The sequence below is a fragment of the Trachymyrmex septentrionalis genome, unplaced genomic scaffold (assembly GCF_001594115.1).
Source record: "Trachymyrmex septentrionalis isolate Tsep2-gDNA-1 unplaced genomic scaffold, Tsep1.0 scaffold223, whole genome shotgun sequence".
Taxonomy (NCBI): Eukaryota; Metazoa; Arthropoda; class Insecta; order Hymenoptera; family Formicidae; genus Trachymyrmex; species Trachymyrmex septentrionalis.
The window spans coordinates 29796-57697 of record NW_017305379.1 but is presented as its reverse complement, the minus strand read 5'-3'; the positions used below and the strand labels follow the sequence as shown (position 1 = coordinate 57697).

At 33.6% G+C, this 27902-nt stretch overlaps 3 protein-coding genes and 1 non-coding gene across 6 annotated transcripts in view; 2 read left to right on the top strand and 2 right to left on the bottom strand.

Moving 5' to 3' along the window:
• Window positions 1-1392: 1392 nt before the first annotated feature.
• LOC108748487 (collagen alpha-3(IX) chain-like) lies at window positions 1393-23979 on the top strand. 3 transcript variants are annotated; one of them, XM_018486686.1, is made up of 19 exons: window positions 1393-1673; window positions 12309-12376; window positions 12716-12914; window positions 13489-13705; window positions 14648-14818; window positions 15336-15407; window positions 15480-15566; window positions 15872-15979; window positions 16936-17052; window positions 17128-17296; window positions 20199-20486; window positions 20572-20750; window positions 20841-21011; window positions 21142-21336; window positions 21472-21673; window positions 22424-22525; window positions 22976-23143; window positions 23274-23342; window positions 23693-23979. In XM_018486686.1, the coding sequence occupies exons 2-19, from the start codon at window positions 12328-12330 to the stop codon at window positions 23806-23808; spliced, it is 2679 nt and encodes an 892-aa protein (XP_018342188.1). In that variant the 5' UTR covers window positions 1393-1673; window positions 12309-12327; the 3' UTR covers window positions 23809-23979. The 3 variants fall into 3 exon arrangements, with proteins under 3 accessions (XP_018342188.1, XP_018342187.1, XP_018342189.1); XM_018486685.1 differs by lacking the exon at window positions 22424-22525 and adding an exon at window positions 21942-22043; XM_018486687.1 differs by lacking the exons at window positions 22424-22525; window positions 22976-23143; window positions 23274-23342; window positions 23693-23979 and adding exons at window positions 21942-22043; window positions 22153-22341.
• LOC108748490 overlaps window positions 3061-27902 on the bottom strand; it is a 28295-nt gene continuing 3453 nt past the window's right edge. Inside the window, exon 2 of the mRNA XM_018486702.1 lies at window positions 3061-5130. Coding sequence (XP_018342204.1) covers window positions 3213-4850 — 1638 coding nt within the window. The 5' untranslated portion in view covers window positions 4851-5130 and the 3' untranslated portion in view covers window positions 3061-3212. The remainder of the gene's footprint in view (window positions 5131-27902) is intronic.
• On the bottom strand, window positions 8808-8880 carry Trnar-acg. Its single transcript has one exon. It is a non-coding gene; the product is annotated as a tRNA-Arg (tRNA).
• Window positions 25461-27902, top strand: part of LOC108748489 (dystrobrevin beta-like) — a 16776-nt gene continuing 14334 nt past the window's right edge. Inside the window, exon 1 of the mRNA XM_018486696.1 lies at window positions 25461-25904. The gene's annotated coding sequence lies outside the window, so the exon portion shown is untranslated. The remainder of the gene's footprint in view (window positions 25905-27902) is intronic.

Sequence of the window (27902 nt, the reverse complement as noted above, 5' to 3'; positions counted from 1 at the left end):
ATACATGTATTTATAAATATTATATATTTTTGTAGTTAAATATATTATAAATAATAGAATCTTATAATATTAGTAATTAATTATAATTTAGTTCTGGGGGTCGAGAGATTGTGTATCTCAAAATAAAGTAAAAATTCTAAAAGTGAATAAATTCACTAGAATATTCATAATTTAATTGATCAATAACTAAAGAATGTTCACTTTTGTAATTTTCACCTCATTTCGAGATACACAATCGATCTTCCAGTTTGTTTATTAAAACAAATAAATAAAAAGCGCTAACAGTCAATATTTTGGTGTCTAATAATATTTTCTATCAAATTTTAAATACATCTTTCAGTTATATAAACTGCGCGTCGATTAAACGCAACGATGTCAAACTTGAAACGCAAACATAAACTGAAACTGAAATAATAAAAAATAAATTGATCGTGAAATTTAGTAATTATACTAAAATAAGCATCTTATGATACTGCAAAGAACTCATAGCAAAACAATATTTATTATTAAATATTGATTTACAATTTGATGTTGGATCTTCGTTCAGTCTTTTTATAGTAGTTCGCATAGCTCGAGTTTTATCGAGAAATAATAATGTCATAAAAAATTTGAATATCACGATTCCCTAACTTAAAAGTAATAATAAAAAAAAATAAAGGGGCTCGAGAAAATAGACGCTGTTCAAAGTGTGCAAATTGCTCAGAGAATTCTCTGAATATAAAAGTTAAATTTATTAAAGAGACGACAGAACAATAAAAAATCATTATATAATTAAATTTTCGTACGTTTCGTACCTTCCTAACCTTCTTTAGTGATAATAAACATAAAAGTTACATACTTAAACTGCCTATGTATTGAGAGAATTCTTTGAACAATTTGCGCACTCTGAACAGCGCTTATTCCCTTGAGCTCTTTTATTTATTTTTTAATAATTTTATAGCTAATACGTACTCAACTGATTTTTCGATAATAAATTTCACGATACACTCGATCTCGCTGCTTTTATTATAAAGAAAGATAGGATTCAAGATGTCGGCTAGTGTTTCAATTGATTTTATAGTGTTCAATTTGATTTTTGCAATGAATTGCACATTCGTGCTGCGGAATGCAATGAGTTGCTAGTAAATTTTGTATTGTTAAGGAACAGTTTTTTAGAAGTAAATTTTGTATATTGTTAAGAAACAGTTTTAGAACTTGATACGACTTCTGAATTGCAACATTGACACATTCTATGCGCCTTTAATGCATCGATTCGATGACGATGACCGTCTTTTCTCTCCCTTTGTGACTCATAAGATCAAATCGGTTTCTCCTACTTACTTGAGAGTTGAGAGGGCTTCTGGTAGCGGTAGAGGGGCCTGGCGATGAGGTCCAGCGAACTTATCAGTTGGAGTGTGGCTGCTGTGCAATGTTGTGGATCGTGTTGCATCCTGCATCTCGAATGCAATCGTGTTTCACAGCGAGAAATAACGTGCTCTATTTCAAAGGAAGCGAAGCGGTCTGATCATTGCATATTAAAACCGACGGTAGTGTAACGTCGGAAATTTTTTCTCCCCCTTTCTCTCTCTCTCTCTCCCTTTACCCTTTTCCTATCAAGCTTTACCGATTCGTGTGTGCGTGTCGGACGCGTAACATCGACGAGAAGCAACGGGGAAGTCACGCAAGCAACAACGGTAACGTGTGGATGTTTTTATTTGCCACACGCAATATTGCACTGCGATACATGAATCGATCTTTTAACGCGACTTTAATCATGGCACAAAGCTTCCTCTTGCTCCTTTGTAGAAATAATTTTACTGCTGTGAGTGTTTATTAAGCTTCTAACGATGCTGCGGGAAAATCAAAGAAAGACAGAAATAATGTTTTCAACAAATATTTATTACAAACATGTAGATTGTTAAAAATCCTAAAATATTTTAATTTTCGGCATTGTCTTTTTCTCCTAAAAAAGTAGGAGCACCGCATATATATACCTAAGTGCTAGGGAAAACGACATTTTGGCTGTAATATTACTCTTATAAAAATTGACATACATAGTGTGCGATATTGACGAAGACGACGAAAACAGAAGAGAAATCGTGTAAATGAAAGTTTCTGAAAACAACAATTTTTTTTTTCTTTTTAGATATCACATACATGGACTCACATGTTCCTTGTAATACAAAAGAAATTTTTTTATAAAATGTACAAGAACACAAAAATTATATCTATATTTATATTAATAGCATATAAGTAGAAATGTTGATATAAAATAAGATATTTGTAATCTAGTTTTAGCAGAGCCTGCTGATTGACGTGTCTACTATCACAAAATTATTTGATCGCACATCAAAAGTTAAAAGGAGAAAAACTTAAGTAACATATAACGTTTAAATGTACACAGTAATGCTTGGTTTATGCTTCGGTCGTAATCTTAAAATTCTAAAATTCAGCCAATAGGGCTATCAGTTTTAATTGATCCTAACTGAAATCGGTATCCATTGGCTAAATTTCAGAGTTAGGACCGAAGTATAAACCAGGCATAACAGTATTATTCTTCCTTTTTTCCCTAATGCTTTTAAAAATTTTTAACTGATAACACTTATAAATTTTAGTAGCGTTTTACAAACTTCTACTAATCTTTACAGCAAGAGCTGATAACTATAGCGAGATTAACAATTGTGAATTATTCACATTTAAATTTTTGAAGCATCAAGAATATTTTTCAAATATCTTTTCATATCTTAGTTATATCAGTTAAAAATATTTTTGTATAATTATTGCTATAAAAATGTTTAGCTTTTTTTATTTATCATAAGCCAACTTTTTTTCTTCATAGAATTGAAATTTCATATATCACACTGATATTCAATTCACTTGAAATATCACACAACTTTTAATCATTTGTTTAAATAAAGAAAAAATACTAATAGTGAAATGACGATAGCGAGAAAAAACCGATAATGAAAGTTTGCTCTTTTTTTATCGATTTTAAATATATAAAGTAAGGGTTTCGATATGCATTGCCAGTACTGAAAATCTATAGTTTACGTTACGTATATTGTAGATTTTCAGTACTGGCAGAGTATATCGGAACACGCCTTAAATCAACGTTCACAGAAATATAATAAAATATTTCTGTCCTTAAATTTGAAGGAAATTAAGATAATATAAAAGGAAAACAAAAGAATGTTATGTTGGCACATTCATTGATGCTTTTTTCCTCAGGATTTCTAATTGTCATTCACTTTCAATCCACTGGTATACGGCAGGTCGTCCGATTGCTTCCATGTTTCAAAGAAATCCTGATGTGTGTCCCGAGGATATACTGATGGAGCATATATCCAGTACTTTTCCAAGTTGTTATTCATTTCCGGTAAATCGTTGTAGAACTCGATCCCGTAACGTTGTAAATCTCCGAAATAAATGCCCAGTTTTTTATCAAATGAATTTGCCAAAAACTGATAATCGCTATCAGTTACAGTCATAAATGGTGAATAATTGGACGGTTCAAAATTCGTAAACGTGACGCTGTATTTTTCTGGACAAACGTTCGGCTCCAACTGCGAAGGCAACGTAAATGTATCGCTTACAGCGTTTTGAACTAGCATCTCTCTTTCGATGCGATTAGGTGATTCGTGATTGATATCGCTTTGCGTATTTCCCCTTATTATTCGCAGTACTTCCTGCACGTCGTCATCAACGTTCGAATTAGCTTTCGTCGGCTCGGTTTTTTCGCCCAGTCGAGATAACGAAGGAGATAAACGCATCGTCGCGTCTGTATTAAGATTGTAACTCTTTCTATTGTTATTACTATCACTTATTATCTCCACAGAATCTACTGTAGAATTGGCCAACCCAGTGATTTCTTTGGTCCCTACAACTTTATCAAACCATCTGACAGAATAGCGAGGACATTCGCTGGACCGAGAATTTTGTTTAAATATAGGTTCGTCGAACGCCTTTGATTGACAGGCGAGAAGAACTTCGGTATCGTCATGATCGTCACCGAGTAAAATCTCGCTCTGATAATACATGTTTCTTCTTTCCAACTCGTTTATCCTTCGCGAATTTTTTTTATAGGGGACGCTATTAGAAAAAGTTTTGATAAGCACGTCCGTTGCGATTTGAGAATCAAGATAGCAACGATTTTTGTTCCCTTGGCATGTATTGTCGCTAACAGGGATTGCGTCTTTGTGCGGCGTATTCGAGATCTCTACGAGACTCTTCCCCACTTCGGCGGTGCAACTAGCTATCGTGTCGCCTTTGGTAGACGCGAATTTACCTACAATGTATCGATTCGCAGCTTCGTGGGGCCGTATACTGTATTGCATGTGACTCTTGTCCACAACATGGTTCGAGAGAGACAAATCGATATTCCTAGCGCAGTCATTTTGACGTCTTTCATTTTTAAGGGAATCCGAAGTTTCGCAAACATCGACGAGACACTCGAGGCTATTCCCGATGTATCTCCGATCTAGATTCACATCTGTCGTCGTCACACCGTTGAGTTTGAATTTTATGCGTACCATCTCCTTCCGGCGTTTTCCTCTGTTCTTGACCACTTGTTTGTGTATCAGTCGCTTGTGGAATCTCAGATCCGAAACGATCCCAAAGGACATGTTGCATACGTCGCATTTCTGGCTGACATCACCGAGATTCATCTCGGAATGGTCCAGGATGCCCATTAGCGATCCCATAGCTCCATTGTGTCGCCATCGCGTGTGCAGAGCGACGTCGCTCTTGCATTTGAAGTCCCTGCCGCATATTCTGCATGTACTTCCGACGATGACGACGCTGCATTCTCGTAGAGTTACAGCAGCTGGGACGCGAAAGCCTCTTGGGTTTGGTTGCACGTCCGCGTTACGCATCTCGTTGGTTCCAACGGAAAAATGTCCTCGGCCATGAGCCGTCAGCCGTTTCTCCTTCTTCTGTCTACCGCCGCCACTGCCACCGCCGCCGCTTCGCCGAGCGTTCACGTCCTCCTGCGAGCTCACGATCGCGCGGCGCAGGGCGCAATAACTACCGCCGGTGATGGGATATGGCTTGTCGCTCGTCGCCGATAAACTTCGTCCGTCAGCAATAAAACTTCGCCTGACTTCGTCCTGGTTCGAATGTGGCGCCACCTCGTGTCTACGGATACAATGCAACCTGATATCGGGATACAAACATTTGTCAATTGTGCACGATTGTGTTGTGTCGATGTGTCGTTATACGAGCGTGGAGAGAGATTCAACTGTTACCCAAAAACCATATTTCGATAACATCTAACCCATTGATGAAGATAAATAAGATCTGTGGTGTGTGTTTATGTGTGCTTTTCTTTTCCTGTGACCTCTATACGAAGTAAACAAAATATTTGAGCATATCTAATACGACGCAAGATTTGTGACGAATTTTTAACTCACTGGAAAATCACAGACTTCTATAAAATTTGACTTTTATAGAAGTCTGCGACTGGAATCGACTCTCCGGATTAAAATAACGTACAAAATTAAACGTTAAACATACAAAGCTTATACGAATGATAAAGATTAGAAAGAAGAAGAAATAGCAAAAACGAAATAGATATGTTCGCAGCTCTCAAATTATTAATATATACATACAAGTAAATATGATTTCATTTCTTCCCGAAAAAGATCATTTTCGGTATATTTTATATCTAAGTCTATTTTATTGAAAAGTATTTCTATTTTCAAATATATTTTGGTCTCGTTTGAATATACATCGCCTGTACCATTGCTATTTGTTGAACACGGATAAAATTATACAATGGCTGTGTTCCAAAATTTACTGTCAGTATTGAAAATGTATAATTTCCGCTTCTCGGCTCTTTGAGCTAAGATCAAAAGTGAGTTAATTTGTTCTTATCAGCTTAATATCTGATACAATCCCCATAGGGGATTCAGTATATTAATGCGTTTTTTGTAATATTGTTTTATATGTTAATATACGCCGTTGTACTTTTTATTTTATGTATCTATGACTATTATCTTTAATTAAATATATTATGCGTCGACTCTTTTTCGCCATTTATTTTGTTTATTTTGTATAATTTACGTTACGTTCATCTAGAATTTCTAGATAATTAATTCATAAATTTTCAGTACTGGCAGTAAATTTTGGAACACAGCCACTAATAAAGAAATAGCAATCGATATCTATCGTTGACATAGAATAAATATTGATATTTTAATCAAAGAATATGTAATTGGTAATGTAATTATAATGCTATAATAATGTAATTATATAATCATAATAAGATTCATATAATTATAATATAAATCATACCATATATAATAATATAAACATATATAATAGCTTTCGTAAATCATCTTTGTCCTTCGTATATATCATGTAAATTACTTTTTCTAAAAATAACATAGAAATGCTAGATTAAATAGTTCCAATAACGATAAGTTTAACGAATATTTACAAATATGAAGAACAAAATTATTACAGAATTATAAAAAATATTAAAAATAGTTATTATAAAATATTAAAGATAATATATAAAATGTCGATATATACATATCCTACTTTTGTATTTAATAATATACGATATTATTTATTACTTATTATATTTTTCCCGGAAAAAATTGAAGATTTGAAACATTTTTACGCGTGAAATTGTCTATTTTATTTTAATTTCTTTAAACGTGTTATACATACTTTAAACTAATCATAACATACTATTTATGTCTCATAAATCTTCGAAGAGAATAGAAATATTCTTACACCTGTTATTGACTGACCTGTGCTTTTATGCTTCGACGAATATTCAAATAATCTTTGTAGGAGAGATGTTGCTCGCGTGCCGGCAAGAAGGAATATAAAAGAACTATTGGCAACATCGCTAGCCTAAACCGATCTTCTCTGTGTGTATGAGAGTCCCTGTAGATGAGTGTTTATTCGTCCGCTCGAAAAAGAAAAAAATTAACCTTCGTATGGATACTTTAACGAAAATATTTAGCTAAAAGAACAACCGGGTGTCTAATGAACATTATGATCATTCCACGTTTAAAGATTGTTGTAATGTTATGCAATAAAAATTTGTATGGTTTCATCGCTCGTGCGTCATTTGACATATCAATATATATATCATATTATGAATAATCCAATGACATATAGTTATACAATGCCATAATTTGACTTTCAAATTTTTACACAATAATCTTATTATGATTGTGCATGATAAGAACTTGTGTGATTTTATACATACACAAAATTCCTTGAAATGTTCTTATCGTCATTTCCTATCATGCAGAAGCTGCGTGAAGAGCGCTTCGGATAATAGGGGTAGTAAACATGCAGGCATTTGTAATTAATTCTCAAAAATGAATTTTTGGAAAATAAATATATATTGTTGAATTTATAATAAAATAATTAACTTGTCATAAATAATTTTTAAGCTTGAAAAAAATAAGCGGTGGCGGCGTACTAAAAAATAACAAGAATTATATCATTATTTTAAAGTATTCTGAAATCATTTAATTCTTATTTACAAAATTTTTCTATTTTTGATAATATTTATCATTCGAAAGAAAATAAATTTTTTTTACAGAGATGTTCCATTCCTTAAAAGTGTGTGGGAACAAGTGCAAAATAGACATCTTTTTTTTTTGTTAAGAAAGGAGAAACTTTACAAGTAACCCTGCGGAGACAGATTTTTAGATTGCTTTTTATCAGTTACGTTCCTTTCAGTGTTCCATTATTGAAGGCAGACAAGAAACGGCAATACCTAACTGTCTTCAGTCTTATTTTAATCTAGACTACGTATAAGAAGTTTACAAAATTCTAGCTACCCTAGTAAAAATTTTTCTCAGAATTTTTTACATAATTTTTCAGAATTTCTATATACTTTTATAACTTGCTCACATTTTTTATACGAATTGGAACATTTCTCAGAAAATCTACATCTTTTCTCAGTATTTTTCATATATATTAATTATAAAATATCGCAAGATTTTTAAGATTTTTTATAAGTATAATTTCTGATGAAATATTATAAAATCTAAAAAATTTAAAAATATTTTTAAAAAATTATAGGATGAGATTTCAGAATATTTCAGAATTCACTTGTATGAAAAATTCTGAGAGAAGATGTAAACTTTCTGAATATTTCTGAGTATTTCTGAAAAATGTTCCAATTCGTATAAAAATTATGAAAGAAATTTTCACCGGGATAATATTTAAGTTATAATAAAAAATAGCAACAAAAATTAATGCTTTAAATTAAGGTTTTATCCAAATCATATCAATAAAATCGTGTACTTTTTAAATTTAAATATTTTAAAGTTTTTTTTCATTATGACATACTCATACATACATAAAGAACAATTATGAAAATAATCTTTGAAATTTCTACTCTGTCTTAATAATGCCGGATTAAACAAGAAGAGATGTTGCTTCAAATTATTTAACTGCAGATGATGTAACAAATGTACGCAAAATACAAGATATGCGAAACTTGATCCAAGTTATCTTTGCATCAAGGAAAGGGATATCCGTCCGTTTCACATAGATAAATTATCGCTCTGGAACGATAATTCTCGCGCTTTTTTGTTAAGAAATCTTAATAGACAGTTATATATTTTCAAGAAATATAATCATTGAAATATATGATCGTTTAAATATATATTTTGATTAAATATCAAAAGAGAGAATATTAAAAAGGAGAAGCAGACCAATGCAATTTATCTTTAAAAAAGATCAATAATTTCGACCGATATCACTGTGTCGCGTGAAATGAGACATGAAATTTCTATCTTTATGTTAATTTATAATTTTTAAAAATTTATAATATATTTTCAAAAATATGACTAAGTCGATCCTGCCAGGATTCGAACCTGGAATCTTCTGATCCGTAGTCAGACGCGTTATCCGTTGCGCCACAGGACCGTATTAAAACCCCTTTCTTTAGTACAGATTCATCAAATTATAACATGAATTTATATTTTAAACATTACAATATATAAATCTATAATTAATTTAATCGAAGTTTGATCAAAATTATCTGATTTTTTATTCAATATTATATATGTATATCGCATTTGCTGCATCTCTTCTTTTTTAATCCGATATTATTAAGACAGAATAGAAATTTCAAGTGTTATTTTCATAACTATCCTTTATATATGAGTATGTCGTAATAAAAAGAAACTTTAAAATAATTTGAAAATTACACAATTTTATTGATATGATTTGGACAAAATTTAATTTAAAACGGTCAAAACTTTACTTACTATTTTTTACTATAATTCAAATATTAGCTAAAATTTTCTAAACTTTATTATATGTAGTCTATAGACCAACATACACAGAAAAATATTCTACTACTAAGATAAATGATTACTCAATTTACTTTATTTTATAATTAAAGGCTACGAGTCGCAACTAGATGACGAGTGTTGGAAATCAATCTAATATTTAGTGATTACATTAGAAGTACATAAAGACATATAAAAACATAATCATACATTTCAACCCTTATCGGGTCATCCTCAGTGTATAATTTAATAAAACTAAACAAACTTGTAGTTCTTATCTCCTTCCTAATTGATCCTCCTTCTATTTTTTCCATTACCACACATATTCCCCTTCCGCTACATATTCTTCAACATAATATCTTTGTCTCTTGTCTATGCTTTACGAAATAATAAAAAAAAAAATCAAGTATTTTGTGTTTCAGCCTATCTGTGTCTATTTCCAGTTGCTGATACCGCAAAATCACAGACGAGTATACTTTTAGATAAAACGATGATATAGACAAACTTTAAACCCACTGAAAATCAACGAAGAATAAGCTCATGCCTATTTGTAGATAAAAAATTCTACATCACAGTCCTTGCTGACGTTGATAGCATATGCACAAAAAATTGTAGTCAACTATGATTTAAAAAAAAATTAGCATACAATACTCAATTTAAAAAAAAAATTATATGCCAAAAAGTAAAAATTGCAAATTTTCGCAAATTTTCGCTGATTTTTTCTTTCGTTTTTTCTTTTTCTATTTTGGGTTTATGATATCAAAAATTTTCTATATACCTTATCGATAGATTTAATTTGCTACAAAAAAATTCGCTTGAAGTTTTTTTGTATTTTGCGTTGTTTTCGATCAATATATTAAAAATAATGAAAAATGACACTTTTTATTAATATCTCCGAAACGCATCACTTAATTTAATAGCATTTTTTAATTTATTTATATGTTATTCGAATGATTGTGTACGAATAAAACTGCACTAAAGAATTAAATTCCTTTCAAGAAATAACTCTTCCGACAATATCAGCCTATCATGCGTGCAACGGAACACAGCTTATGCAAACATGTCCGCCTATCACGAAACATATAGCTGTGCTAACTTTACTTCGTATTTATTAAATATGTGAAAGTCAGTTCTGTGTTAATATTATAAATGCCATTTTTTAAAAACAATCTTATGCAGGAACTGAAAATTAAAACTGGTGACAAAGAGCATTTTTTGTAAATAAAATGTAATCAAATAAAATTTATAAAATGTGAATAATAAATATGATTAATATATTTAGAACACGCATAAAATGAAAAAGTTAGTAAATACCCTGGATAAAATATTTTTATGAAAAACTACATAGATTGAGACAAGATCTTGGAAATTCTTAGTTTTTCGTAGATATTCTTGGTGCGACATAAAATGGCGTTGCTTGTTTGAAAAATCAAGAAATCCTCCGTCTTTTCCATATACACTTTCGCTGACGCCGCCTAACGCTGTATTACGAGCTTTTATTTTTTCGTATATTGTGTCAGGAAACAAATAACTCTACGTCCTATGAATACCTACAAAAAATTAAGAATTTTTAAGACAAACCTCATTCTACATTCTACTACAAATATCTACGAAAAACTAAGATTTTCTAAGATCTCATCTCAATCATGTTTTCTGTACTTTTCCGTAAACATTTTTTCTGTCAGAGATAATTCTAAAATTTATGTCATGAACATAATGGATTGTAGTATACATTTCCTAGTTATGACACTCCAGGAAACTGAGATTTTCATACATAAAAGTTAATTTTTGAACATAAATAAACTGTCGGTTCTTCATTGGTTGCCTATGGCCGTAATCACACTACAGGTTGTCGGTTACGATTGCTAGTTGTCGGTTTTATTTTAGCCAATCATGATGCAACGAGTGCAGGTTAGCTGGAATATGATTGATGAAAATAGATTCGACAATTAGCAACCGTAACTGACAATCTGTAGTGTGATTACGGCCTATAATATAGATATACTCATAATCTTCCTCAGTAAACGATGCGAATTAAAAATTGTACACAAATGCGGTTTACATCATTCGAAAGAGTGAAGCTTCACTTTTAATTTCTTTTTTTATGAAGCTTCGTACGATTTTTTTTCACCGAGTTATTAAAAAAAATGTGTGATGATTTCCTTTTAGGAGACATAATCATCGACACAAACATCACTCCAGCCTTCTTGGCATTCAGTGAATAATAAAGATAACGACATTGTTTGATTATCGGTGGTTTCTATCATATTTGTCGACACAAGTCAACAGGGAAGTGTCATTTTATCTTTACTCACTGAATGTTAAGAAAGATAAAATAATGCTTGTGTCGACTTGTATTACTAACATGTGATCCTTTTTACTTCAATGTTGAATAACTCAATGAAAAAAAAATCGTACAGAGGTCAATAAAAAAGCAAATTGTGAATTTTACTTCACGCCATAGACCTTTGTAAAATTTGTACAAAATTTTCACATTTAACGGGTATCCATTTGTGTTCGTATAGCTCCATAAAGGATCGGATTGAAATATCAATTATGAAATATCGATTTCGAAAGTAGAGATTTCAAGCTTTAAAATGCTTTTTTAAACATCTCGATATGATGATTTTTTATTTACTAGATAAGTTACTTTATCTTGAAATTTGCCTGCTGCTTCTCAACAAAATTAAAGTCATTTAAAATCAGCATTAAAAATGATCAAATTCAAATTTCACATATCTCCGCGAAACATGGTCGCGAAACGATATTGGAAAAAGCATTTTAAAGCCATAACAAATTTCTATAATTTGTAAGTTAAGTTTGATACTTTCTCTTTAAAATGATTTTTAATCATTACGTTACAATTTTTTTCACTGAAAGATTTAAAGTGAATAGTACATTTTCTAGTCTTTTTTCTAAAAATTTCTCAAAATTTTGCCGCCGGTATTAGCATTATCCGATATTCACTTAATTTATATTTTCGTTTAATTGTCTAGAGCCTCAATTTAGAACATAACAAATACCAATTATTTTTACCGTCAACTATCGGCGTTGTTTCAGATTTATTCGGTCGCAGCAAATGTATCTGCAAACATGGATATTTGCAATAGCGCACATAACTTATGCTCGTAAGTATCTTTCGCGACGATGGCTGATTTCCTTTTAGGAGACATAATCATCGACACAAACATCACTCCAGCCTTCTTGGCATTCAGTGAATAATAAAGATAACGACATTGTTTGATTATCGGTGGTTTCTATCATATTTGTCGACACAAGTCAACAGGGAAGTGTCATTTTATCTTTACTCACTGAATGTTAAGAAAGATAAAATAATGCTTGTGTCGACTTGTATTACTAAAAGCACTCTGGAAAGCACCCTGTCTGTTAAAAGGAAAGCAGCCGATATTATGGAATTACGTGCAGCATTCACGAAGCTCGTGATATCGGTGCCATATTTCTGTTAGAATACGTCGTCGCCAAACGCGGTCTATGCAATGGCTACAAGTCCGGCATAGACGATCTTCAGACATTCGAGTTTATCAGCAAGCTGAAATTGGATCTGTTGGACGCGCGTTACAGTGGCATGACGAAGGTCCGAGGCAGTAATCGCATGCAGACGGCATACCGGCTGGAGAAAGGCACTGATGTCACCCTCCCGACGAAGTATTCAAATTAGCTCGTAGAAACAACGGCCTGGCCCGACTTGGTCCATAGACTCCAATTAACTCGGCGATTAATTCAACCGGCAGAATTATTTAAAGCAAAATTTTCAATTATTTAATGCGTTGTCTCTAATCTAAAAATTCTGCTAATATCGACGAAAATATGGTAAACGTCGATTAAATCAAAGTTTGGTCAAAAATCATCCTTAAGTCCATTTCTGTCAATATAAATTAATTACTTTGATCTCGATTAAACTTACTTGTTATCCTCTTCTAGTTCTAAGAATTAGAAAAAGATAGACAGTAAATTAAACCAGACTAAAATTAATTTACATTGGAAAAATGGACATTAGTCAGTATGAGCTCTTTATGTAGGATTTACAAAGAGCTTTAAAATTGTAATTTAAATATTTATCTATTTAAATGATAAATCGAATATACCATTGCAAATTTTTTCAATTAATAAATAATTAATAAATAATAAAATTTTTCAGCCCTCAATACGTTTTTCTGGTAAAAAGTACCGATTAGCAAAGTGCTAATCCTCCTTTTACGTCCTTTACATCCTTTTCTAGAGACATCATACCAAGCGGGCTTCCAGAAGAGTTCTCGTTGGTGTACACGCTGAGAGCTAGGAAATCACCGAAGTATCCTTGGCATGTCATTAAGATTGCGAACGTGAACGGCGACGCTCAGTTTCTCATCACAATGAATTCCAGGAAGCGAACACTGGATTTTTCATCGATCGACCACGAGGGAGAATTACAGACGATCTCTTTTGCGAATGATCGCGTGAGTGCCATCATTTGCCACATCCATCATCGTTCTAGAATAGTTTGTTTGTTTCGCGCGTGACAGTCCTCCATTCCTTAAATAAACGCTTGTCACTAAACGGGACACTTGAACGACGAAGGCAAAGTCATCGTGGAGAATCGTCTGAATTAATAAATCGTCGAGGTTTTTTTTTTGTTTAGAAAAAGCATTTATATCTCTCTCTTTATTGAAACATTATATCGCCCCAGGTAGAAGATTCCAAAGTCGAGCACGCCCCGATTTGCGATAATACGATATGGAATACGTGTAATAACATAAAGTGGAAATAAGTAAATTCTGTCGAGTGGATCGTTTCTTAAAAGTATTGCCAAGAAGAGAGAGAGAGAGAGAGAGAGAGAGAGAGAGAGAGAGAGAGAGAGAAAGAGAGAGAGAGAGAGAGAAACCCGTCGTTAAAACTAATGAATAATTATCTATACATGAGTGTTTTACTTTACCCCACAAAATCATTACGTAAGCTATCGCGTGAGATGCGTGCCAAGCCGCAAAAGTAGGCGCGTGAATTGTATCGTCATGCTATTACACAGAGCAGATATAACGGATGTAAGTCACGTCGGGTCGCTTCATTCGAAAATGTCACTTCAAAGAGTCTCGGACGTTAGAAATTCTATCGCTGACGTGATAGAAAATGAATGTCATGCTTATGCGATCGATAATACAGCGATAAGAGAATGTCATGACGCGCTCGGAACCTTTGATCGATGAGGATTGCAAGCGTGTTTTGAAACAGCTTGGATTTATGCAATAAATACGAAACTTCGAGATCTCTCAGTAATAAGTCTTAAAACTGATTTGTCTCTTTCTATACATCATTATCTTGTCTAGGATAGATTTGATTAATCGTAACTTACATCATTGATGGATAACAACTTGGAGAAAAATATATGATTTCTTATAAAACAGGTGTTCGACAGGGGTTGGCACAAGGTAAACTTCGGAGTGTTCAAGGATAAACTAGTCCTTAACGTCGACTGCGAATTCGTTGGTGTGGAAGATTTAAAACCACGCGGTTCGATTAAAGTCGACGGGGATCTATCGATAGCTAAAATGAACAATAGTAAAATTACTGTGCCGGTAAGACTCCGTTATATCAGATTTGTATGTGAAGCTTAATTTTTCATGTCATATCAGATTTGTATTTGCGCTACTTAATTTATCGTTCAGTTTTATTTTTTTAATTCTTTAATTAATAATTAATTTTCGAACTAATTTCGAACTATCTTTAAAAGTAGACTTATAAGCACGTACATCTAACATTCACTGTATGCATTGCTATTAGTGTCACTGCGAGGAATGCGCTTTTCTAGAAATAAAGTTACGTGTGACCATTACAATTAAATAACCCGCTACTTAATTAACAGCTTCGTACAGAACGAGTCTGAAACATTGTATCGCCAAGTAGGACAAACTGAATTTAATATTAGTCTTGGCTTATATCCAGAATGCATATGAAATGTTAAAATTCCAACAAGTTGAAATATTATTATACATATACGAAAAAAATATAAGAAGGTATACATTTCATAAAACATTATGTACGATGCCCAAAGATCATAAATATATGTTATTATATTATTTGTATTATCTTCAGATTGACTTGCAATGGATGGTTTTAACTTGCGATCCAACGAGAGACGAAAGAGAAACGTGTAAAGAGCTACCGGTAAGATCTACATATCAGCAAGATTTAACAGTTTTGCAAGATTTGACTAGTATAATATATACGTGATCGTAGAAAATCGTAGAAGCCGCTTCGCTTCAAATAAAACCCATCTGCAATACGATCTGTCCGCAAGGACCACCTGGATTTAATGGTTCAAATGTAAGTCCTTTCTTTGTTTTACATTTATTAAATATTTATATCATAAACTAGTTTCCAGCTAGTTTTCAGACTAATAAAATTTAAATTATTTATAAAATTAATCACAATTACTAATATGAATTATACATCTTTTTTAATTAATAAATTTCTTCAGACTCAGACGAAATAAATCAATGTTGAATCATGCCAATATGAGAGCCGACACATCATTTTTATTTATTAAATGTAGCGACAATTAAAATTGAATGAATGAATTTTTTTGTTTCCTTAATAAGTTCCAAAGTTAATAAAAAAAATTATATCAGGGATTTCCCGGTCCACCTGGACCACCCGGAGCACCGGGGCCAATTGGTATGTCAGGTTCAATTGGATTTCCAGGGCAACCGGGACCGCCAGGTGAACAAGGAAGGATAGTATGTTTTCCTTATTTATTTTGAAAATTATAATATAATAATATATAAATTCATTTTTAATATAACTAAAATCATTCATCATAAAAATATTCTTAACTCAGAGATGAAGCCACGATGGGGGCCATGAAGATCATGACTTCTTTCTTAAAAATGTTTATAGCAAAATGTTATATATACTTTTAATATTTCTGAAATACTTAATCACAATTTTGATATTCCAAAACTATTTTTTAATTTAGGAAACTCCTAGATTTTTACGGCTTAAGGCTTACTGCTCTATTGTAGATATTGCGTTATGCGAAAGTTTATACTGCGGCTTTTATTTTCCGCCCATCGCATCGCAAGCGAAAAAAATTTTCATACGCGTAAATTAAAAAATAAGAACGAAAAGGTATCGAAATTTTCTTTTTTCATATGTTTTGATTGTTAGCACATGAAGAAACTTGGTAATCCAAAATACAAATCCGCCAATGGCCTCCACATTGAGAGAAAAAAGTGGTTGGAATAATCATAATTTAATTATAATTTATAGGGACAATTTTTGGGACAATCATAAATTTATAATTGTTTTAATCATACAAATAGTAATCTGAACATTGAACTATGATCATAACGATCATAATGTTATATGTATTCATTTAACTAAAAAAAAATTGTTTGGTTATCTTATATATAAATCATATTTACATATAGTAAAAATTATACTATAAAATGTTGTAACTATACTTATTATTACTAACATTATAGCAATAATAACTATAAAAATGATGCTCCTGACCATAATTATTTTACCATGCAATTATAATGACAATTACGATATACTTTTCTCTCATTGTCAATGCACGTTAAGAAGTTCCTGGATATGCCCCTATCGTAATTAAAACCATTTTTTTGCCTTTACAAAACGTAGGCACTAAGAATGCAAGGAAAGGAATATAAGAAATGTATCTTATCAGGGAGCTCCAGGTAATACTGGCGCTAGAGGTTTTCCAGGATTGCAAGGTTCTAAAGGATCAATAGGATCCACAGGACCACCGGGCTTACCAGGATCACCAGGCCGAAAGGGTGAAAGAGTAAGTAATGCTTTTAAAATAAATATGATAACGCGTAAAAATTTATTAAAAAAAAAAAAACAAATTCTCTAATAGGGTGATATGGGATTTCCGGGTCTGAAAGGAGATCAGGGTCCTCGAGGGTTTCCGGGTCCGCCAGGGAATGCGGATGATTTTTTGCATAGATCGCCAGAATACAAGGGCGAAAAAGGAGCCAAAGGTGAACGAGGAGACAATGGCATTCAAGGACAGCCGGGTGAAAAAGGTACAATCCGTTATTTCTTAGAAAAGAAACATCAGATAAGCCATTTAATTAAGATAGATTGAATCCACTCATGGAACACTGACGATGTAATTCGATCTCGGCAGAAATTGCGTCGAGATGTATAATTGGATTATTCTGTGTCGGCGATAGAATGAGAGAATACTACGGAATGGGTGCTCGATTAATGCACTTGTTGTCACTGCAACGTCTAAATCAATTTATCGTTTAAATCTCGGCCATGCCAGATATAATATCCTTGAATATAATATCCTTACGTAATGCATGTTTCTTGATTTTAACCATGAATAATTTTTTAATAGAAACGTGAATAATACATATGTTAATTTGAAAGTTGTTCGATCCATTTATCATAGATTTATCATAATGAGATGAGACAGTGATTTGCCTCAATGTTAATTTGTTAGTTCAAATGTTCGACTCGAATGTATCTCGTGTTTATAGTCTTTTTATTAACACTGCACATTATAAAAAGTCACGATTCAAATAACGACTATTAAACGATTCAGACGACGCGCGACGCATGATATTCCACGTATCGTTGACCCAGATGCGTTCATTCGCAGTCATTGTAAATCAATTTATCGCAATCTGTGCTAATATTCGCTTATTTATAAATAATTCAAAATTATTCGCTTATAAGTATCCTGAAAGTCAAAATTAATTGCGCAATAGAGAAAAGGAATTTTATTAAAAGTATTTATATTAAATATATTTATATAGATAATTGACTCAGAAAAAGAATGAAATTATTAACAAAGGAACACAATTACCAAGGAAAGGAATGAATGTATGTATTCAGACCCGCTCTTGTTCTACAAGACGCTCTTGTGCGAAGTCATTTTGGCACCCCCCGCTAGATGATCTTTCTTTTAAAGAACGTTCTTACGAGTATCTGAGAAAATGATTCAGCTAACACGAAAAAAAAAAAAATAAAGTATCAAATTAAATCTGATAAAAGTAAATTTTAGCAAAAATTGGAGCAAAGCATAAATCAAATGTAAGGGGAAAGTGATAGAAACATAAGCGAAGCTTCTATAAGGCATAAATAGGAACAACGAAATATAAAAGAGGAAATTATCTCTTAAAATGTAAAAGAAGAAATTATCTCTTAAAATGTAAAAGAGGAAATTATCTCTTAAAATGTAAAAGAGGAAATTATCTCTTAAAATGTAAAAGATTTATCTCTTAAAACGCTTCTTTTACATTCTGCTATATCTTTCTGCTACACTTTCTAGAATTTTTGTTTATCTCTGTCACTCTTACATTTGGCTTACATGTTCGATTTTACGTATTTCCAATTTTTATTTTCGTCAGGGCAATTGATGTTAGTACTGGCGAATTAATTTTGAAAATGGCATCCCTTTTGACGCCCCTCTTGTTTGCGCCCTTGCACATCCGTATGAAGCAAGCCTGAATGTGACTTGATTTCTTTGATTTTGATGAGCTTTTATATTGTTTTGTACATGAAAACAAGGAATACATATTTTTTATATGTGTCTGTACGCACTTTTAAGAGATGAAATACCCCTTAGAAAAAAATTAGTTTTTTTCTTTCAATTAAAGTAAATATCGTCGAAACTCTCTATAAGAGATAAAAAAAATGTTTTCAATGAAAGTTAAATGGTTTAAAGAGTATTTTTTTTATTAAATTAGCTTAAGTTCGGTGATGCCGGTAAATATATATATGATATGCCTATTTAATTAATTATACAGATTGCACCCCCTGCTTAATATACCATTTTTCTCGCCATTCTTTAAATGTATTGTCAAGATTAAGATATTATAATTTAATAGAAAGTTATTAGTTAGTACGTGTATCAAGTGCTCGATGTAAACTAGGACATATGATAAAGTTAATTTACGAAGTAATATTTTTAAGGAATAATTATAAATGTATATATCTCTATACCTATATCCGTGTGTTCGAATCTTCATGCAGTACGTTCTGCTCATATTTATCCACAATAAAAGATGATAAAGGAAGCAAATATTATACTTTATTTTGTGAGGTTACTATTACGCATAATAACGATCAAATATGACAGTATTTATATTAATATTTATATTAATAAAGTGTCTCCCCTCGGATATGTTAAAATATAGGGATCCTAAAGATGATTAGTCATATTGTAAATAACACACAGACGATTTATGTGTCATTGACAAATCATTACATACTACAATACTACAATACATCAATATTTCGCACATACACGTAAATTTTCGTATAACAATTAAGTTTTAATTAAATATCTAAGTCCAATTTTAAGAACTTCACATTATTTCTTTGTTCAACTTACTAATCTGTGGACTACTATTTCAAAAATACACATCACACAACTTTTATATAAAGCAAACGTTGTCACTGATTATCACGACGTGACTGAACATGACAGCTATAGAACGTCATATTGGATTAAGAAATAATAAATAAGATATCAATTTTGAAACTTTTTTTGTCGTTCTCAGCTTAAATTCACAGACACGTATTAATGCAAATACTATGAAAATCCTGAAAAAGGATTTTCGAATCAATAAAAGAGGAAAAAAGTAATTGTTATACAAAATTATATGATTTAGTTGCCAATACAGACGACTTTAGGATCAACAAAAAATTTGAAAGTTTTAATTAAAAAAGTTAAACTTTGTGTCCGTTATGAAAATTCAAAAATATTTTGAAATAAAAAGTAGAGATACAATAGAAGTGACTGAAAAATATGATTTTTTTTTTAAATTAAAATGCATTGTACGTTGTAAAGTGTACGTAAAATTTTTTAAATACATATTTAAAACATTTTTTAATTTTTAACACTTCGTGCTACCTAGAGAAATATCATATAAAAATGTATCATTAGACTATTATAAAATTTAACAATTTTAGGCGAACCTGGAGACAGAGGATATCCGGGATTAGATGGATCTCGCGGACGTGACGGTGCATCAGGTCTTCCTGGTCTTCCGGGACCTCCTGGTCTTCCGGGACCTGCTGGACCGAAAGGCAACACTGTATATACGAACACATCTAATATTCCAGGACCACAAGGTCCTCGTGGTATAATAGGACTGCCAGGACCATCAGGCCCACCAGGACTGCCAGGATTGCCAGGACCGCCTGGTTCACCAGGCCAAACAGGTCCAAAGGGCGATATCGGGGAACGTGGTCGAGATGGTCCGCAATCTGTTAACTAAGAATTAAACAAATACACTAATGATCATTCTTTATAATGAACCTGAAATATTTATTATCCTTTAAGGCACACCGGGATTGACGGATAATAACGTCATATCAGGACTACCTGGTCCCGAGGGACCTATTGGACCTCCTGGTGATGATGGTCTTCCAGGTGAAAAAGGAGAAATTGGACCAATGGGTCCTTCAGGACCATCTGGAAATCCAGGAAAGGATGGATATCCAGGATTACCAGGACCACAGGTATTTTATTACTTCAGATTTATATATATTTATATTATTATTAGTTAAAATAATGTACTTTTCGTAATATTCATTGTTGCACGTAATAAGGGACTTCCAGGGCCATACGGAGAGCCAGGGTCTCCAGGACTTCGAGGTTTAGATGGGCTCGCAGGAAAATCAGGGTCGCCAGGATACGATGGGAAACCAGGTCAAAAGGGTAGCAAAGGACAGAAAGGTGAACAAGGTCTTGCCGGACCTCGTGGGTTACCAGGGAATTCGGTAAGAGGACGAATGAAATGGATATTACAACATTAAACAGTTTGTCAATTTTATGTTTCGAATAACAAACATGTAATTAACATGTAATTTTAGAACAATAAATATCATATCGATTAATTTATACATTTAGGGCTCAATGGGCTCACCAGGAGCACCAGGCGTACCAGGCTTAGAAGGAAGGCCCGGCCTACCCGGCCCTTCAGGACCAATAGGACCATCAGGACCTCCAGGCCCTCCCGGTCTTCCAGCTGCGAACAGCAGTTTTGGTAACATTGGTAGTCCCGGTCTCGAGGGACCTAGAGGTCTACCAGGTCCTCCAGGCATAGTAAGCATCTTGTTTGATAAAAAGAAAAACCAAAATTTGATCAAATTATATATAAATTATATAAATTAAATTGTATAAATTAAAATTATATAAATAAATTAATCTTAAAGTAAATGATCCAAATAAACAATTAAGCCAGGTGAAAGAGGAGCTCCTGGAGAACGAGGATTAGAAGGTCAGATAGGACCACCTGGAATATCTGGTAAGGACGGAGCGCCTGGATTGCAAGGTCTCCCCGGGAACAGAGGTCAAACGGGATTACCTGGACTCCAAGGTCTGCCGGGACGTAGTATAAGCGAGGCGGAAATTCGTGATATTTGCGCTACTGTCCTGAGAGGTGATTTTTATTGCAGACTATTTCTAAACATAAAAGTTCGTTGAGATTTAAGTGATCCTCTATTTATTGATTCCCTCCGTTTTTTGTGAAGATAGTAATTAAACTAGTTAAGTCATTTAAATTCGATAAAGACTTTGATCAAAGTGTTGGATAACAGCTATATTTTAATAAGAAGCCGCGCATGAAATGGGCAACGCGCAATATCGTCAGGAATATGTTCCGAATTGTGATATGGTTTTTTTTCTTATTATCACCTATATACATACAGAAAAGATGACCGAAATGGCAGCGTTAATGCAAGGCCTACCTGGCCCGCCCGGTCGAGGCCGTCCGGGCCGTCCTGGATCCCCTGGACCTCAAGGTCGCCCAGGTACATCCTCCGAGTCAAAATCATCAATCCATTGCGCTTGTTTCTTGTGCTCGGTACAACAAATTAATCGCATTCGAAATCATCTGCTACTACGTTTTTTTCTTATTAGTTTATAGAAGAATCATCGACATATAGAATGGAACCCTTAACTCAAGAGAAGATATTTGGCAAGCAACAACAGAGTGTAGTAACATCGTCATTTAAACGCTTCAAGTATCATCAGCATCGCCTCTCGCGTCCCCTAGAGTTATAGCATAAAGAATGACGAATGATTCATCACGATACACGTGGCATTTAACGATATCGGTTCGGGATATCAATGTCCTGGATTCATCCAGGTTACGCCCATAACAATAATGATATATTGGCATGTGTCACAGAGAGACTGAAAGAACTAACAGAGGGTCTACGAGGGCTACCCGGATTACCGGGACCGGCTCGACACGGCCGTCCCGGTCGAGCCGGAAAGCGGGGCATTCCAGGTATTTATCGCTCGAAACGTAGCAACTCTCTGAAATATCTGGAAAATGGCCTGTTTGGACTAATGGACGCTTTTGTCGTGTGCATGCGAAAATTAGATTAATTGAGTAACTACGTTAGCTTCTCATCATCGAACGTAACGCTTTTTTAATGTATTAAAGCGAATATACAGTAGCATATATATCTATGTATCTTTTTTTAATTCAATCATATGCTTTATGTACTATCATTAATAAAAAAAATTCGTTCTCTATATTTGATTATATGTATATTTTCAGTTTTTTATTTTTATATTTGTTCTTCGAGTAATACTGGAAATCTTATCAAACTGTTAAAAAAAAACAAATGGAAATAAAAATTAATGCATGGTGCATTACCATTTTATGAATATATTTTTCACTGTTTGCACTGATTGCGATATTTTTTGGTTAATTAATTTTATTTTCGTTTAGGTGATCCAGGCCCGCCAGGTTTGCCAGGAGATCGTGGATTCGTCGGTTTACCTGGTTCGCAAGGTCCCATCGGTCCACAGGGGCTACCTGGTGAACGTGGAGAAAAGGGGGACAGAGGTCCCGAGGGAATCGGCTTAGAAGGACCGCCTGGTCCAACAGGTTTACCAGGTTAAATTGCATTACATGAATAAAAAATTATTTGCTTATAATTAGCAATAAAATATTAGTATAATTAGTAATAAAATTATATAGACTTTGGAACAATAATACGATAATCGTATACTGCGTTTTACGACAGGGCCTCCTGGTAATGACGGCGTCAGTTTACCCGGAAGGCAGGGAGACAGAGGTGAATCAGGCAGACCAGGTAAAGAAGATTAGCAACACAAATAAGCACAGAAGGCTATATTCAATCGAAGTGGGGTCTTGATCTTATAAATTTTACATTTTTGAGCGAATCTCAATTTTCAATTCCAGCAAAAATGTAATTAGATATTCATTTTGATCGAATGTGTCTTTCTTCGCTTATTTGTATTGAATATTTTCGATCGATTTTCATTTACTATTAAAAGAATTATAAGTAACGAGATATTTTTTTAAAAATAATTTATAGAGTATAACTAAAAAATTTCTGCAATATTATACATATTTTGGCATTGTAATATTTGTAATCACATTAGATGCAAGACATTATTTCAATTCTACACATATGTTAAGGTGTTCCTGGCGCGAGAGGACCACCAGGAGCGCAAGGACCACCCGGATATTGCGAATTCTGTAATTATCCTAGCAGCAATTACTTGCACAATCATGGCAACGAGAAAGGTCCTTAATCAGTTGTAAGAACCAACTTCTATATATATATAGCGGAAGAAGTACTGCGGAGAGATTATTTTAAAAAATCATTATTCAAGATATTTTTTGACATAAGTGTCTTTATAATTCAGCACTCAATGCCGAATTAACAATGCCTGTAAATCCCTTACAAAGCACTGCCATGCAAAAGCTAGCATTTCTAAGTTACAATTTAGTTATTTCGTATAAAATGTATGATTTAATTAATAAAGTTTGCTTTTCGATATGACAGCTTCTCGATACCTTATTAAATCGTTACCTTTCTCGTTAAATTTTTAATAGCTTCTTCTCTTTCATTGGCTCACGTCTTCTCTAAAGGTAAATTTAGTAACAGAAAGATCCTTTCAATCTTCCAAAAGGTAGTCGCAAACAAACAGAAATGCGAAATCAGAAACAAATTGCGAAGGCAAGACACAAGTGTGGGAAACACTTGGTCGGTTTCATCACAAATATTAAATTAAATATTAATTTAAAAAATTTATAAAAATGATATAAAACACTTGAGCCGAAGCCAAAACACGCCCGTCCCAATCAAGTCGTCAATTCAAACTAATTTCTAATATCAGGTTTAATAGTATCTGTAAATATGAAACTGGCCAGTTATAGTTATTACTCTGAAGAATGAAATGACTGCGATTAGTTCTAACTACGGATGTTATTAAACCCGACTAAGGGCCTCTTTCACCAACTTCTGGTTAAGTTAATCGACGATTAACTCACAGAAGTGCCAACAACAGTTTAAGGTATCATAACATCTCCTCTCTCTTCTTCTTCTGTGTTTAGTTCTCTTGGCAATTTTGATGATTGAATTAATCATCGATTAGCGTGTGTTATCGGTGTTGGTGAAAGAGGCCCTAAGAGTGTCTATATAAGCATAGTTACAAATGACACAAGCGCGTTTCTATAATGTGATTTAATTTTAATCTCGGTTCAACAAACTCTTCACCTTTTACTAGTTTTAAGGCCCAGTTTCACAACTCACAGTTAACTCTTAATTAAGATTCAACTTGTTTCTTATTTCTTCCATTTCTAGAATTGGAAAAAGAGATAATGAATAGGTTGAATCTCGGGTAAGAGTTAACCGTGAGTTGTGAAACTGGGTCTAAAAATTAGAAAAAAATAAAGAATAAGTTGGACCAAGATCAAAGTTAATCTACATTGATAGAAATGGCAATGAGTGATTTGATGATTTCCTCTTGGTAACACAAGTCGAAGTGTAGTCGTTCTATCTTTGTTACTTATTAAATCAAGTCAAGGTGTTCTGAAATACACTGCCAATACTGAAAACTCTTTGCTGAAAGTCTATAGTGCGCGTTATGTATACTACAGATATTCAGATACTTTGCAACAAATACATACATATATACAAGGATGCGTTCGGAAACACGTGTGCCTTCGAGTATCCTTTTTATCTTTGTTTAACATTCCGTGAACATCAAGAATGAAGTCGAGAACTATAGATTTTTAGTACTCCCATTGAATAATGGAACAAGCCAAAGTCAACGCGACGCCCATGGATGATCTCCCGGATTAATTTCGAATCCGTCGCGCGCGTCGCCGCGGTCCGATTTCCCCGTTCTCTCCCATTCAGCCGTTCAGGTCGGCGATCAGGCGCCACCGGCGGAGAAGATCAGCGACGGCCAGTGATGGCTGCGACGTGCGTCGGATCGGGATTTGTGTGGTGAGCTTCTTTACCGTGACGTTCGTCCCGGCCTCCGGGCAGAATTTGCGTCCCGTTCCGTATGTATTAGCGTGATCCATAGCTCGCACACTCGATCACCGCAGTTCTTCCTCGTGTGCGCGCCGAGCGTATATCGACCGTCACGAAGCGGGACGGACGTTCACGCGTTTGTTAAAACCGCTCCCGTGAACGATCGTCCGGCGAGGGCAGCCGCTCTTGGACATCGACGACCACCGTCTCACCCGGGCTTCTGGCCTGTTCCCCGCGATCTAATGACGAGGCGATAAGAGCAAAGGCGAGAGAAGCCTTCCACGGGCACGGCGTCGACGACTCCACGCCCCCGTCGGTATCCTTTTTTTCTCGCCGAAGACACGCGCGCAGAGAGCGCCTCAGGTAAGTCGGCAGGCAGGCAGGTAGATAGGTAAACCGACCGGTAGAACAGGTTAGGTGCGTGCAAAAGCTGTCCTTAGAAATGTTCTTTTCATTTTTAGTCTCTCTCTCTCTCTCTCTTTAATTTCCTTTTAAATATATTTATACTTAAAAAAAAATTTTTTTTTTAGGTATTTATTTTCGAGTACGAGAAAAAGCGTAAAATGAAACGATTTAATTCATCATAATTCGACCTAGGATTGGAGATAATTAATTACTTAATTTGATTGCTATAATAAATGATAATGGAATATTAAAATATTTTATGAATTAATAAAATTGACCTTGTATTTTATAAATTGATAAGATTGACTTCATGATGAACTAAAGTTATCGTCTACTGGAGACAGATTCTACTTGATGTTCCAAATACCAATTGCTTCAAATATTGATACCTAATTGTTTTTGATTAGAGTCCTTATACAAGAATCTGACTACGAGCGAGTTTGTTAAAATTTTATGAGAGAGAAAGGTGTATATATAATTTCTTTCTATATACATATATATATTATCTCACTCTATATCTTAATTAAAGTTATAGATTTATCTCACTTGAGTTTCAATTTCTATTAAATTGTTTTAAAGTTTATAGAGTAAAACAGTATAAGTTAAAATGAGATAGTGTACATACAGGAAGAAATTATTGCCGTATTCATAGTCAAGCTTTATATGGATTTAAGGCTTCGTTAAATTTATCTTCAGATGCTCTAAGAATTATTTTATTAACTACAGAATATCTAAAGATAAACTTGCTTTAAATATAAGGTCTGACTATGAATACGGGCATTATCTCTTTCTCATAGAATTTTAACGAAATCGTTCGTGGCCGTTATAAGATCTCTACTGTTAACTACAATATAATCTAATAAAATGCCAAAACAAATTCTGCGTTCGAAATAAAACGTCAATATTTTGTCGTCTGTTTATTTCGAGCTCCTACAGTAAATCCGTACGCTCTCGTATTCTCTCGATCGTGAATTCGGAACGAGATCGCGTTAAGTGACAGCTTGATACAGTTGATACTGATAGGTGCTGAATTATTGATAGGTAACTGCGGTGACATCATTTATTGACGTGCTATCCGTTTTTGAGATTGATCGGGGAAATAAAGCGCGTATCTGATCGACTATATTCTATAGAATATAAAATACAATTAAAAAGAAATAGATTGTCATTGTTGGTGCCGGACGCGACGAAGCGAGAAACGGTAGGATATCATGGTGTTCGTTAATAACGTCTCATGTGTCATTGATTCTATGCTGAATTTTAATTAACGCGAACCGCGCGCTTGCGTTAATTAAAAAATATTTTTATACTCTATAAGTACAGATACATAAAGCGTTTATTAACGTTCTAGGACAAACCTTTTAAGAACGTACAAAAAAAGAAATAAAAGTAACAATAAATACAAAGAAACAAAACATAGCGCAATTAAGCGAAAGGAGGAATATCCTGCTATTTTAAAAGCGGTCAAACTTCTATTAAGTTATTTGTTTATTTGCTTGCTTAAAAATAATAACTTTATATTCAATAAAGAACAATCTTCCTCTCAATTAATTACACTGTGTTTCGTTTCTTTTCTATTTTTTACATATTATTTTTATTTTCTTTCTAATAATTTTATATTCAATAAAATTATTATTATTACTAATCAGCAATTTAACTTATTCAGTAATAATATTTTGTTCTAATATTTTGTGACGTAGAATTATAACTTTCCGTTAATTGCACGTTGGAAAAGATATAAAAGATCAGAGGGACAACAATTAACATGGTAGAAAATGTCGCTTCGAGCTATTCTGCTGATCAAGTTAATTAAGATTAATCGGAGTTTAATCGCAAAAGTCGTCCCGAAGAAAATCCCGAAGGAGGTCTCTCCCAGGCCGCGCGCAAGCGCATAGTTTACAATATTCCCCGCTTAAATGTATCAGAGCTTGTTGCTTTCGCTTATTGCCACGCGTT

Coding starts and splice junctions, on each gene's coding strand:
- LOC108748487 (XM_018486686.1), top strand. CDS start 12,328: ATGTATCTGCAAACATGGATATTTGCAATAGCGCACATAACTTATGCT. Junction 14,819..15,335: donor ATAGTAAAATTACTGTGCCG/GTAAGACTCCGT, acceptor TATTATCTTCAG/ATTGACTTGCAATGGATGGT. Junction 23,343..23,692: donor AGGTGAATCAGGCAGACCAG/GTAAAGAAGATT, acceptor ACATATGTTAAG/GTGTTCCTGGCGCGAGAGGA.